The sequence below is a fragment of the Mustela lutreola genome, chromosome 8 (genome assembly GCF_030435805.1).
Source record: "Mustela lutreola isolate mMusLut2 chromosome 8, mMusLut2.pri, whole genome shotgun sequence".
NCBI lineage: Eukaryota > Metazoa > Chordata > Mammalia > Carnivora > Mustelidae > Mustela > Mustela lutreola.
In genome coordinates this window covers 126,518,995-126,532,666 of record NC_081297.1, presented here as the reverse complement: position 1 = coordinate 126,532,666, position 13,672 = coordinate 126,518,995, and the positions used below count along the sequence as shown (strand labels likewise).

The 13,672-nt window shown below is 38.9% G+C and overlaps 1 protein-coding gene across 1 annotated transcript in view; it reads left to right on the top strand.

The window, feature by feature from the left end:
* Positions 1 to 605: 605 nt before the first annotated feature.
* Positions 606 to 13,672, top strand: part of LOC131839280 (uncharacterized protein C3orf20 homolog) — a 121,051-nt gene continuing 107,984 nt past the window's right edge. Inside the window, exons 1-3 of the mRNA XM_059186555.1 lie at positions 606 to 740; positions 3,889 to 3,961; positions 4,522 to 4,607. Coding sequence (XP_059042538.1) covers positions 3,902 to 3,961; positions 4,522 to 4,607 — 146 coding nt within the window. The 5' untranslated portion in view covers positions 606 to 740; positions 3,889 to 3,901. The remainder of the gene's footprint in view (positions 741 to 3,888; positions 3,962 to 4,521; positions 4,608 to 13,672) is intronic.

The following is a 13,672-nucleotide window of genomic DNA, read 5'->3' as shown; positions in this document are numbered from 1 at the left end:
ATGAGAAAAAGAAATACCATATGATTTCACTCATATGTAGACTTTAAAAAACAAAATAAATGAATAAACAAAGGGAACAAACTGAAGGTTGCAGAGGGAAGGTGGGGGAAGGAATGGCCAAAGTAGGTGAAGAGGAGTAGGGGATACAAGTTTCCATTTACAGAATGAGTAAGTCATGGGAATAAACGGTACAGGGGCACCTAGCTGGCTTGGTTGCTGGAGAGTGTGACTCTTGTTCTCGGGCTTATAAGTTCAAGCCCAACATTGGGTGTAAAGATTATATAAAGATTAGATCTTTAAAAAAATTTTTTAAATAAAAGTTACAGCATGGAGAATATAGTCAGTGATATTATAATAGCATTGTATGGTGACAGATGGTAACTTGTGGTGAGCAAGGCATAATGTGTAGAGAAGTTGGATCACTATGTTGTACACCTAGAACTAATGTAACACTGTGTGTCAGCTATACTCAAAAAATTTTTAATATCATTAAATAGTAACTAAATAAATAATTTTTAAAAAGCCTTTGAAAACTTCTGGGAAAGGTTTCCTAAGTTTTAAAAAAAGACAAAAAAAAAAGTCCCTTTTCTTCTTTTAGTTTTTTTCAAATCTGAAAATGATCCTGGGGGTTGAAATCTGAAGAACACACAACAGAAAGATGGGATGGTGCTGAGCCCTTGGTGATATTATTCAGCTACTGTACTGGAAAGCCCTAGACTAGTTACTCTACCTTCAAATATGTAATATATTATATTTCTGTGTTGTTAAATTTCTGGTAATTAAAAATAAAGAAACCCTAACTTCTACAAATTCCAGAATGTAGAGGACTTGGTGCTCAGTTGGCTCTCTTAATCCAGAAATTGCAAGTTTAACGTTTCCAGTGACTGAGGTTGACTGAGATAAAAGACACGAATGGAATCAGCTGGTCTTGAAGTTCTGAATGGAACTCTTGTATAAGGTTAATTTGGAGTCAGAACCAACAGATCTCTAATATTCTTTGGGTCTGAAAAATTACAGAAGCTGGTGAGACAGAAGGTTGGTACTTTTTAAGGCACTTAGACATGATCTTTGGAATTTGGCATCCCTAGTTTGTTAGGGGTAGAAGCTGGAACTGGTTGAGGCTCTTGGGTACTCCTTTTTAAAGAAAATTAAGCATTTTAAGGGTATAATTCTGAGGTTTTTAATATGTTACAACTGTATAATCATTACCACTGTCTAATTATAGAATATTTTTAATGCATCAATTGATAGACATTTGGGTTATTTCTATTTTTTGGCTATTGTGAATAATGCTACTATGAACATTGTAAGTTTTGATGTGGACATAATATATTTTCATTTCTCTTGGATCTTATCTAGGAATACAGTTGCTGAGTCTGAGTCTTATGGTATGATTCTATGTTTAACATTTCAGTGAACTACCAGACTGTTTTCAAAGGCAACTGTACCATTGTACAGTCCTACCTGCAGTGTATGAGGTTTCTAATTTCTCTATATCCTTGCCATCACTTACTATTGTCTTTTATAAAATTATAGTCATCCTAATAGGTGTAAAGTGGTATCTCATTTTGGTTTTGATTGGCAGTTAGCTAATTACTAATGATGTTGAGCATCTTTTCATGTGTTATTGGCCATTTGCACATGTTCTTTGGAGAAATGTCTATCCAAATCTTTGGCCATTTTTAAATTGAGTCAGTCATCTCTTTTCTCTTTGTATTGTTGAGTTTAAGAGTTCTTTATATATTCTGAATACTAGACCCTTATTACATATATGATTTGCAAATGTTTTTTCCATTCTGTGATCCATTTTGAATTGATTTTTTGTATACACTGTGTAGTAGGGGTTTGATTTTATTCTTTTGCATGTAGATATCCAGTTGCCTTGTTACCATATATTGAAAAGACTATTTTTTCTTTCATTGAATTGTGTGGCACCCTTGCCAAAACTTAATTAACCATAAATTTGAGGGTTCATTTCTAGACTCAACTCTAATTCACTGATCTATGTATCTATATTCATGCCAGTACCTCTTTAGATTACTGTAGCTTTTGTAAGTTTTGAAACTGGGAGGTGTGGATCCTCTAAATTTGTTTTTTTCTCGAGATTATTTTGGCTATTCTAGATTCTTGAATTGCCATATGAATATTAGAAATGTTAGCATGTCAATCCTGTGAAAAGGACCGTTGAAACTTTGAAAGAGATTACACTGAATCTGTAGATGATCTGCAGAGTATTGCCATCTTAACAATATTAAGGTTTCACTTCTTTCTGTGCCCACTTTAATGCAACCCCACTGGCAAGGAGCTATACTTCATCCACATTATTTTAGTACCTGTAAGTTTGCATTTCTATTCTTATGGGTTTTTTTGTTTTTGATTTTTGGGTTTTTTTTTTTTGTTGTTCATTTAAGAGAGAAAGAGAAGCAAAGAATGCACAAGCAGGGGAAGAGGCAGAGGGAGAAGTGGACTCCCTGCTGAGCCTAGGATCCTAACCTGAGCTGAAGGCAGATGCATAATCCTTTGAGCCACCCAGGCACCCCTCATCTGGCTATAAGTGCCTGCCTGAGCTGTTTAAGTTTCTCCTGAGGTGCCAATTATTGGCATATGTTTTTTTGTTTTTGCTTTTGTTTTTTGCTCTGGTTCCAAAGCAGCATAGATTTTAAGTGGTGTGCCCTACCTTATTTTTCCCATAAACCCTTTTATTTTTAGTGCACAATATTGCAGGACATGAGGTTTTTCATGAATGTATATAACATGTTACAATGTAAATGCCTATATTTTTACATTTTAATGAAGGATTTTTTAGATACTGAATTTACTCAAAGCAGAATCTTCAGCTACTCTGGCAGGACAGTGAGATGCAGATGTTTAGGTAGATACAAGTTTTGTTCTCCCTCCAATCTTCATTTTGGATTCTCCAACTTCTTTTTAAGGAAGAGCTAGTCCAACCTGGGCCTCTGAACATTTTCTTTAATAATAACAGTAATAGCTAACAATCCCTAATCCATCACATTTCCCAGTCCATTAATGCTGTGGCTGCTACCAGGTCCTCCACTGTGTGCTGATCCATCTTTTCCATTGCAAATCCAGGAGACCCGTTAACTTTGGGTTAGCCAGCCCCAGACTTTCTCCTCCAGTCACGAGAGTGGTTTTCACAGCCTGCTTGGTAAAATGGGTCACCTTGGTCAGTGCTTCCCAAACTTGGGCATTTTTCAGAATCACCTGGAGGGCTTGTTCAACCACAGACACTTGGATACCACCCCCGGGATTCTGACACAGTATACATTAAATTTGAGTGTGGATTTGCATTTATAATAAAGTCCCGGGTGATGCTGAGGCCCCTTGTCCAGGGACCACATTTTGAGTGTCATCAGCAGTGTTACTTATCTTCACTAGTTCCTTCCACATCAAACCTTTTTTCTTGGCCATTGCATTGGCATAGTCATTCTCTACCAGGGGCAGTTTTGATTTCCAAGAGATAGTTGGCAATGTCAGGAGACACGTTTTTTTTGTCAGCACTGGGTAAAAAGGTGTGCTACTGGTGTCTGGTAGGTAGAGACCAGAGATGCTGCTGAACATCGTACAAGACACAAGGTAGCTTCTTACCACAAAGAATCATCTGATTCAAAATGTCAGTGGTGCCAAGGTTGAGAAACTTGACAGTGATATGTTATTTGCCCATAGCATGTGATCCTTCTGATCACATTTATGTTGAGCTGATAGCCCATGAGGTGAAACTGTAGATAAAGGAAGAGTTGTATTCCCCCGTCCCAAAATTTTTAAATATTTAATTGAAAATAAAATATCTAAACTTTAAAACTATGAAGTACTTTGAAATATCAGCCACAAACATGATAACTTGTCAGAGTTCTAATTTCTCCTTCTTAGATCTCATAGCAGAATGGGAGACTTGACTGAAGTTAAATCTTTGGACATTGAGCCCATCTATTTCTTCGATCAGGTAATAATACATCTCAATCTCAGCAAATTATAGTTGACGTCTCTCTCTCTTTAAAAAAAAAAAAAAAGATTTTATTTATTTATTTAATTGACAGAGAGAGAGACACAATGAGAGAGGGAACATAAGCAGGGAGAGTGGGAGAGGGAGAAGCAGGCTTCCCTCCAAGCAGGGAGCCTGACGCAGGGCTTGATTCCAGGATCTGGGAATCATGACCTGAGCAGAAGGTGGATGATTAACAACTGAGCCACCCAGACACCATATCTCCCTCTCTCTCTCTCTCTCTTTTTTTAGATTTTATTTATTTATTTGAGAGAGAGAGAGAGAGAGAATTAGCCATGCGGAGGGGCAGAAGGAGAGAGAGAGAAAAGCAGACTCCCTGCTGAGCAGGAAGCCTGATGTGGGGCTTGATCCCAGGACCCAGAAATCCTGACCTGAGCTGAAGGCAGACATTAAACAGACTGAGCCACCCAGACGCCCCCTATAATTTACTTTTCTAAAAATAATTCACTTTGGACCAATATTTTTCCGTGTTTTAATCAGAAAATTTGCTTTCATTTTAGATGAAACCAAAAAGAAAGAAATGGAAAAAGAGAGAGTGTGAAGACCATTTCCTCTATTTGAGACACACCTCAGGAGCTACTTATAGGTAAAATATCTGGAATTACTTTACATTTTCAAAGAGTTTTAAGGCACTCAGGACCAGTGCTTCTCTACCCTGTACCCCAGTCCTCAAGAAACTATATCAGGATATTTTCCGTTTCAAAGCTGACCATGAAGCCAATCAGAAAACTTTATTCTAGCCAGATCAGAGGTTAATTGAAGCATAATTTGTCATAGCTGAGCAGCCACTCTGGTTTGGCTTTTTTGGTTATTCTACAACAAACCCAACCCCTCTCTTGCTTTAGGGATTTTGTACCAGATGTTCTCTATGCTTTCTGTTCCTTTTAAGTCTTTACTTAAATATCACTTTTTTGAGATTTTCCTATTTCAAATTTCTATCTTTCCCTACCTTGGCATTCTCTATCCCTCTTCCTAACTGTCCTCTTGCAGTTACCACTCTTTAACATTCTAAATGTCATTCCTATGTCATTTGCCCTACATCTCCCATGAGAGTATCAGGTCTATAAGGGGAAAAAATTATTTATATATTTTTATTGGAGAGAGAGAGGGAGAGAGGGAAAGAGCTTCCCAGAGCTAAGGGAGGGGGGTGGTGAGGTGGGGAAGTAGTGCAGAGAGGGAGGGAAAGGGAGAGAATCCCAAGCAGACTCCATGCTGAGCACAGAGTAGTTGCGGGTCTTGATGTCACCACCCTGAGATCATGACCTGAGCTGAAACCAAGAATCGGTCACTTAACTGACTGAGCCACTCTGCACCCCAAGGGAAGATTTTTTAATCTACTTGACCATTTATATATCCAGTCCCAAAAGCAATTCTTGGCACATAGAATGGGCTTAAGAGAGATTTTTAACTTAATAATCATGGAATTGTGTCTGCCCTCAAAGGTAAATGAAATAATGGAACTAAACTTTTCACAATGTTTTTACCTACTACTACTACAATTTCTTAAACTTGGAAATTAAAATACTCCAACCTGTCTTAGAACATATGTCTTGGGCGCCTGGGTGGCTCAGTGGGTTAAAGCCTCTGCCTTTGGCTCAGGTCGTGGTCCCAGGGACCTGGGATCGAGCCCCGCATTGGGCTTTCTGCTCAGAAGGGAGCCTGCTTCTGCCCTTCTACCCCCCGCCTGCCTCTCTGCCTACTTGGGATCCCCGTCTGATAAATGAATTAAAAGAAAAAAAAAAAAAGACCATATGTCTCAAGATTGTATAGGGTTAAAGCTGTCAGTTATACCAATAAGTTCTCAAGCAATGGTGATTTTGCACGGTAAGGGACATTGGCCATATCTGAAGGCATTTTGGGCTGTCATGTTTAGGGGCGTGGTGCTGTTGTTATCTAGTGGGTAGAGACCAGGGATGTTGCTAAACATCCTACAATGCACAGGACAGCCCCCACAACAGAGAATTATCTAGTCCAAAATGTCAGTTGAGAAACCCTGATATACACTAATTTGTTTGTTTCGAGCCTGCTATAACTTCTCAAGACCACTGCAAGTTGCTGCTCTTTTCAGAAGTCTATCATTTCTTCATTTCCAACTCTTTCTGCTTGAAAAGCAATGCAACGTAACTTGGTTATTTTGCATTCACAGTGCTTGGCTTATAATTGGCACTCAGTAAAGGAGTTCAGGTTGTCATATGGGCAATAGGTAGGTCTGTTTATCTAGGGCTTTATTGGCTGCCTGGCTTTCTCATTTAATGCATTGCTTCTGTTCACTCTACCTAGAAACATGCCATTGGCTATCCTACTGTTGCCCCTATACCAGGAATAAAATCCACATTTCTTACCATGAACTGCAAGTCCTTCTGTCATTTCCTCTCCTGTAGGTCCTCCATCCTCCTCAAGTACCGTGCCATGTCACTTGTTCCCCAGCCATTTTAGCCTATCTGTTCCTTAAACAACCAAACCCATTCCTCCTTTTGGTTCTTTGCTTTTGCTGTACACTCTGCTTTGAATATTTTTCTGCCATATTAGTTCTTCCTGACCATTATTCTAGTTTCAGTGCAAATGTCGCCTCCTCAGAAAGACCATCCCTGATCTCCCAATCCAAAGCAGCCAAACATACACCCCCCATCATTCTATTATAGTGTCTTGTTTTACTTTTATCGTCACAGTTACCACTATCCATACTTTTTATTTCCTTTCCTTGTCTCTGCCCTCCCTCTTCTTCCTTCATGTTTTCCTTCCTGTCTTTCCCCAATTATAGTATAAGGTCCATGGGGGCAGAGTTATGTCCTCTTCACTGTATCTCTCCAGCGCCCAGAACTGTGCCTGATGAATATTTCTTGAATGAATGAATCATTTCTTCACACATGTGGTGCCTACCACAGAGAGGTGGGGCTACTTTAAGACTGGGCCAGGTCCCAAGACCTTCATTATTGATTATCTTTTTTTTAAAGTTTTATTTATTTATTTGACTAGAGAGCACAAGTAGGAGGAACAGCAGGCAGAGGGAGAAGCAGGCCCCCCACTGAGCAGGGAGCCTGATGCAGGGCCCAATCCCAGGACCCTGGGATCATGACCTGAGTTAAAGGCAGACTTTTAACTGACTGAGCCACCCAAGCTCCCTGTTTGTTGATTATCTCTTGTTAAGATTGTTAAGTCTGGTTTTGAAATGGACAGTCTGTCATTTGAGCCTCTATCTGAAAAATAAACCAGACATATAAATATTATGTTTTAAGTGCATATATTTCTTATCAACCCTTTGAAGGAGGTAGAATTATTGACCTTATTTTACATATGATAAAACTGAGGTAATTAATAAATGGTAATACTAATTACCATTAATATTATTATATTAGTAATATTATATATAATATATAACAATATAATCATATATGATTACATTAGTAATATAATATTGCATTAATATTATTTTTATTATTATTTTAAGATTTTATTTATTTATTTGACAGAGAGAGATCACAAGCAAGCAGATAGGCAGGCAGAGAGAAAAAGAGGAGGAAGAGGAAGCAGGCTCCCTGCGGAGCAGAGAGCCCAATGCGGGACTTGATCCCAGGACCCTGAAGTCACGACCTGAGCTGAAGGCAGTGGCTTAACCCACTGAGCCAGCCAGGCACCCTATTAATATTATTATTGTAGTAAGTAGAGTTTTTATCATTTTATTTGAGCAGTAGACCAATCTGAAAATCATGAATCCATATTTACAAGATGTTACAAAGAAAATATCTTAAAATGAAGATAACACAATAGCTGACTCATAGGATTAGTATTAGAGTTTGATAAAATGATGTTTATGAAAGCAACTTTGAAAGCTAGAAAGAGATATAGAAATTTAGTGAGTTATTATTATAATAATATATTTAAAGTTTTTAAAAATGGGTCTTCCATCTTTTAAATATCAATGAAAATATAAACAATGCCTAGAGATCAAAGATTTAAGATCTACATTTAGAATTTTTTTTTTAAAGATTTTATTTATTTATTTGACAGAGAGGGAGATCACAAGTAGGCGGGGGTTGGGGGTGGGAAGCAGGCTCCTCACTGAGCAGAGAGTCCAATGTGGGGCTCGATCCCAGGACCCTGAGATCATGACCTAAGCTGAAGGCAGTGGCTTAACCCACTGAGCCACCCAGGAGCCCCTAGAATTTTTTTTTTTAAGATTTTATTTATTTATTTGAGAGAGAGTGTGAGCAGGAGGAGGGAGGGAGAGGCAGAAGGAGAGGAAGAAGCAGGCTCCTCGCTGAACAGGGAGGAGCATGCAGGACTCAATTCCAGGGCCCTGAGATCATGACCTGAGCCAAAGGCAGACACTCAACCTACTGAGCCACCCAGGTACCCCTAAATTTAGAATTCTTATGCCAATTAAAATACCTTTCTATCTTTAAAAAAAATTCCATTTTATTTTACATTAAATACCTAGTTGGGAAACTAGTATTATTTTTCAAATGATGTGAATGGAATTATTCTTTAGAAGAAAAATGCAAATGGCTCTGTAGTGCTGTTTACCATTTTATTTATTTATTTGTTTATTTATTTATTATTAACTTATAGTGTATTATTTGTTTCAGGGGTACAGGTCTGTGATTCATCAGTCTTATACAATTTACAGCGCTCACCATAGTACATACCTTCCCCAATGTCCATTGTTTACCGTTTTAAAAAAACTTTATTCAGGTGAAATTCCATTGAGTGTTGACATGTTTTACCACATTGACTTGATGGAAGAAAACGCTTTTATTTATTTATTTATTTATTTTTTAAAGGCTTTATTTATTTATTTGACAGAGAGAAATCACAAGCAGATGGAGAGGCAGGCAGAGAGAGAGAGAGAGAGGGAAGCAGGCTCCCTGCCGAGCAGAGATTCCGATGCGGGACTCGATCCCAGGACCCTGAGATCATGACCTGAGCCGAAGGCAGCGGCTTAACCCACTGAGCCACCCAAGCGCCCAAGAAAACGCTTTTAAATTGTAATAACTCAGGTAGCTGTCTTAGAAATCTTTGAGTAACTGGTTTAGAGAACATTTCAAAGCACAGCCCATTTAAAGTTAACTTTTATTCATGCCTCTGATAGTGTAGTGAAATCAGTTTTTGTTGAATGAAGGAATAAAGATGGTAATCAGATTACAGGTTTTAAGGTCCCAAAAAGGGAAGGACTGTGTCTTCTTCTCTGCGTATTCTCTGCAACGGTGTCCAGAAAATGTGCTTGATTATCCTCCTGGGTTTTATTATATCAACTATCTAGGGGCTATCTAGATAGCTGTGAAAGAAGGACAATGAGGTTGCATTCTGGATATAGTTTCAGGCAGAGATGACTAGGTTTGTTATGGAATGAGAGGAAGAAAAGATAAAGTTTCCAAAGATAACTCCTGGCCTGAGCAGTTGGAAGAATGGAACTGTTGTTTATTGAAGTAAGTAAAAACTAAGGGAAGAACAGGTTTTGTGGGAAAAGCCAGGAGTTCTTTTTTTAAACATGTTGGCTAAGTTGAGCTTGAGATGCTTATTAGATGTGTTATGTAGGAAGTTGGGTACCCAAATCTGGAGGTCAGGTGGGAGGTCAGAGCTGGATATATACATTTGTGAGTTGTCAAGGTCTAAATGATTTTTAAAGCCTTTCAGTTGGGTAAGATTACATGGGAAATATAGGTAGAGAGAAGAAGAGAGGTGTGAGAGGGCAAAGTTGACAAGAAACCAGCAAAAGAGTTGGAGAAGTAATATCCAGTGAGGGAAGAGAACATAGAGAAAGTGGTATTCAGAAAACCAAATGAAGGGTGCCTGGGTGGCTTAGTCAGTTAAGCATCTGCTTTCGGCGGTGCCTGGGTGGCTTAGTGGGTTAAGCCTCTGCCTTCAGCTCAGGTCATGATTTCAGGGTCCTGGGATCGAGTCCCACATCGAGCTCTCTGCACAGCAGGGTGCCTGCTCCGCAACCCCACCGCCCCTGCTTACTTGTGATCTCTCTGTCAAATAAAAAAAAAAAAAAAGTCATCTGCCTTTAGCTCAGGTCATGATCCCAGGGTCCTAGATCGAGTCGCATATAGGGCTCACTGTTCAGCAGGGAGTCTGCTTCTCCTTCTGCGTCTGCCCCTCCCCACTGCTTGTGCGCTTTCTCTCTCTCTCTCTCAAATAAATAGATAAGATCTTAAAAAACAAAAAAGAAAACCAAATGAAGAAAATGTTTTAAGAGTGTTCAGTTATGTCAAATACTACATGGGAGTTGTGTGAGTTGAAGACTGAATAGTGACCATTGGATTCAGCATGATCAAGGATTTTGGTGATCTTGAAAGAGGCTTATGTGTGGAGATGTGGGGACCTGTAGAGTGGTTTGAATACAGAATGGGAACAAATATAAACAACTTTCAGAGCTTTGTTCTTTCAAAGCAAAACAACTTTAACTCTATCTATACCACTTCACACCAACTAGAATGACTATTAAAAAACAAAAACAGGGGCACCTGGTACTTCAGTCAGTTAAGCGTCTGACTCTTGATTCTGGCTCAGTTCATGATTTCAGGGTCATGAGTTTTGAGCCCCCAGTCAGGCTCGGAACTCAGTGGGGACTCTGCTTGAAATATTCTCTCTCCCTGTGTCCCCCCACCTTTAAAATAAATAAATAAATCTTTAACAAAATAGAAAATAGAGGGTAGCAAGTGTTGGCAAGGATGTGGAGAAATTGGAACTCCTTTACACTGCTGATGGGACTGTGAAATGATGCAGTTGCTGTAGAAAATGATATGGTATTTACTCAAAAAAATAAACATAGAATTACATGATCCAGCAATTCCAATTCTAGAAGTGAAAGCAGGGACTTCAACAGATAATGTACACCCATGTTCATAGTAGCATTAGCATAATTGCCAAAAGGTGGCAGCAACTCAAGTCCATTGACAAACGAAGTATGGTACACACATACAATAAAATGTTACTCAGCCTTCAGAAGGAAGGAAATTCTGACATGCTACAATGTGGTTGAACCTTAAAGACATTATGCTAAGTGAAATAAGACAGCCACAAATGAACAAATATTGTATACTTCCTCCTACATGAAGTTCATAGAGTAGTCAAAATCACAGGGACAGGAAATAGAATGGTGGTTACCAGGGCCTAGGGGATGAGGGAATAGGGTATAAAGGTATAGGGTATATAATTTCTTCTCTTATCCTCTCAGAGTCTCCTGCTGAGATGGACAGAAGACAGATCAGTAAGAGATAAAGATATAAATTTTATCTACCAATTTTTACATGTATAGAGGAGCCCTCCCAAGAATGAAGACCCAAACAATTTGACCCAAATGCTTATATAGTAGGTTGGACAAAGCAATAAACTGTGAGAATGTGACAAGACAAAGAGATTGGAATAGAGCAGTTAATCCTAGAGAAATTCTGATGTGGAAGGTAAGAGTTTAACCAAGTCTGTTTATACAGATTTTTCCTGGGCTCAACTTCCTCTCTGATGACAGGAATGTTTCTTCCTCTGATATAAGGAGGGCATACTTCACATGAGAGTTTTAGGTCCTGCTTTCAGGAAGAAAAAGGAAGGTCAAAATGCACTTGTTGCATTTGCTGTTTTTCATATGCCTTTAACTCAAAATAATCACCATGTCAAAGTGGCATATTGTGAGGTGGCATGCTCTGAACGTCCACAGGGAATAGAGAGTTAATGTTTAATGAGTACAAAGTTTCAGTAGTTCTATTTTCAACATTTTGAGGAACCTCCATGCTGTTTTCCAGAGTGGCTGCAGCAGCTTGCATTCCCACCAACAGTGTAGGAGGATTCCCCTTTCTCCGCATCCTCGCCAGCATCTGTCATTTCCTGACTTGTTAATTTTAGCCATTCTGACTGGGGTGAGGTGGTATCTCATTGTGGTTTTGATTTGTATTTCCCTGATGCCAAGTGATATGGAGCACTTTTTCATGTGTCTGTTGGCCATCTGGATGTCTTCTTTGCAGAAATGTCTGTTCATGTCCTCTGCCCATTTCTTGATTGGATTATTTGTTCTTTGGGTGTTGAGTTTGATAAGCTCTTTATAGATTTTAGATACTAGCCCTTTATCTGATATGTCATTTGCAAATATCTTTTCCCATCTGTCAGTTGTCTTTTGGTTTTGTTAACTGTTTGCTTTGCTGTGCAAAAGCTTTTGATCTTGATGAAGTCCCAGTAGTTCATTTTTGCCCTTTCTTCCCTTGCCTTTGGTGATGTTCCTAGGAAGAAGTTGCTGTGGCTGAGGTCAAAGACGTTGCTGCCTGTGTTCTCCTCAAGGATTTTGATGGATTCCTTTCTCACATTGAGGTCCTTCATCCATTTTGAGCCTATTTTCAAAAATTGAGCAATTTTCGAAAATTGCTGTCCAATTTTCCCAACACCATTTGTTGAAGAGACTGTCACTTTTCCATTGGACATTCTTTCCTGCTTTGTCGAAGATGAGTTGACCATAGAGTTGAGGGTCTATTTCTGGGTTCTCTATTCTGTTCCTTTGACCTATATGTCTGTTTTTGTGCCAGTACCATACTGTCTTGATGATGACAGCTTTGTAATAGAGCTTGAAGTCTGGAATTGTGAAGCCACCCACTTTGGCTTTCGTTTTCAATATTCCTCTGGCTATTCGAGTTCTTTTCTGGCTCCATATAAATTTTAGGATTATTTGTTTCATTTCTTTGAAAAAAATGGATGGGATTTTGATAGGGATTGCATTAAATGTGTAGATTGCTTTAGGTAACATAGACATTTTCACAATATTTGTTCTCTAGTCCATAATCATGGAACATTTCTTTGTGTCTTCCTCAATTTCTTTCATGAGTACTTTATAGTTTTCTGAATATAGATTCTTTGCCTCTTTGGTTAGGTTTATTCCTAGGTTTCTTATGGTTTTGGGTGCAATTATAAATGGGATTGACTCCTTAATTTCTCTTTTTTCTGTCTTGTTGTTGGTGTAAAGAAATGTAGCTGATTTCTGTGCATTGATTTTATATCCTGACACTTTACTGAATTCCTGTATAAGTTCTAGCAGTTTTAGAGTGGAGTCTTTTGGGTTTTCCAAATATAGTATCATATCATCTGCAAAGAGTGGTACTTTGACTTCTTCTTTGCCAAATTTCTTTAATTTCTTTTTGTTTGACAGACAGAGATCACAAGTAGGCAGAGAGAAAGGCAGAGAGAGACAGAGGGGTAGCAGGCTTCCTGCTGAGCAGAGAGCCCGATGCTGGGCTCAATCTCAGGACACTGGGATCATGACCTGAGCCGAAGGCAGAGGCTTGAACACACTGAGCCACCCAGGCATCCCGAGGCTAAGACTTCTATTACTATGTTGAATAGCAGTGATGATAATGGACATCGGTGTAGTGTTCCTGACCTTAGCAGAAAAGCACTCCGTTTTTCTCCATTGAGATGATTTTTATGGTGGGGTTTTCATAGATGGCTTTGATGATATTGAGGTATGTGCCTTCTGTCACTACACTTTGAAGAGTTTTGATCAGGAAGGGATGCTGTACTTTGTCAAAAGCTTTTTCAGCATCTTTTGAGAGTATCATATGGTTCTTATTCTTTCTTTTATTAATGTATTGTATCACAATGATTGATTTGCAGATGTTGAACCAACCTTGCAGCCCTGGAATAAATCCCACTTGGTCGTGGTGAATAATC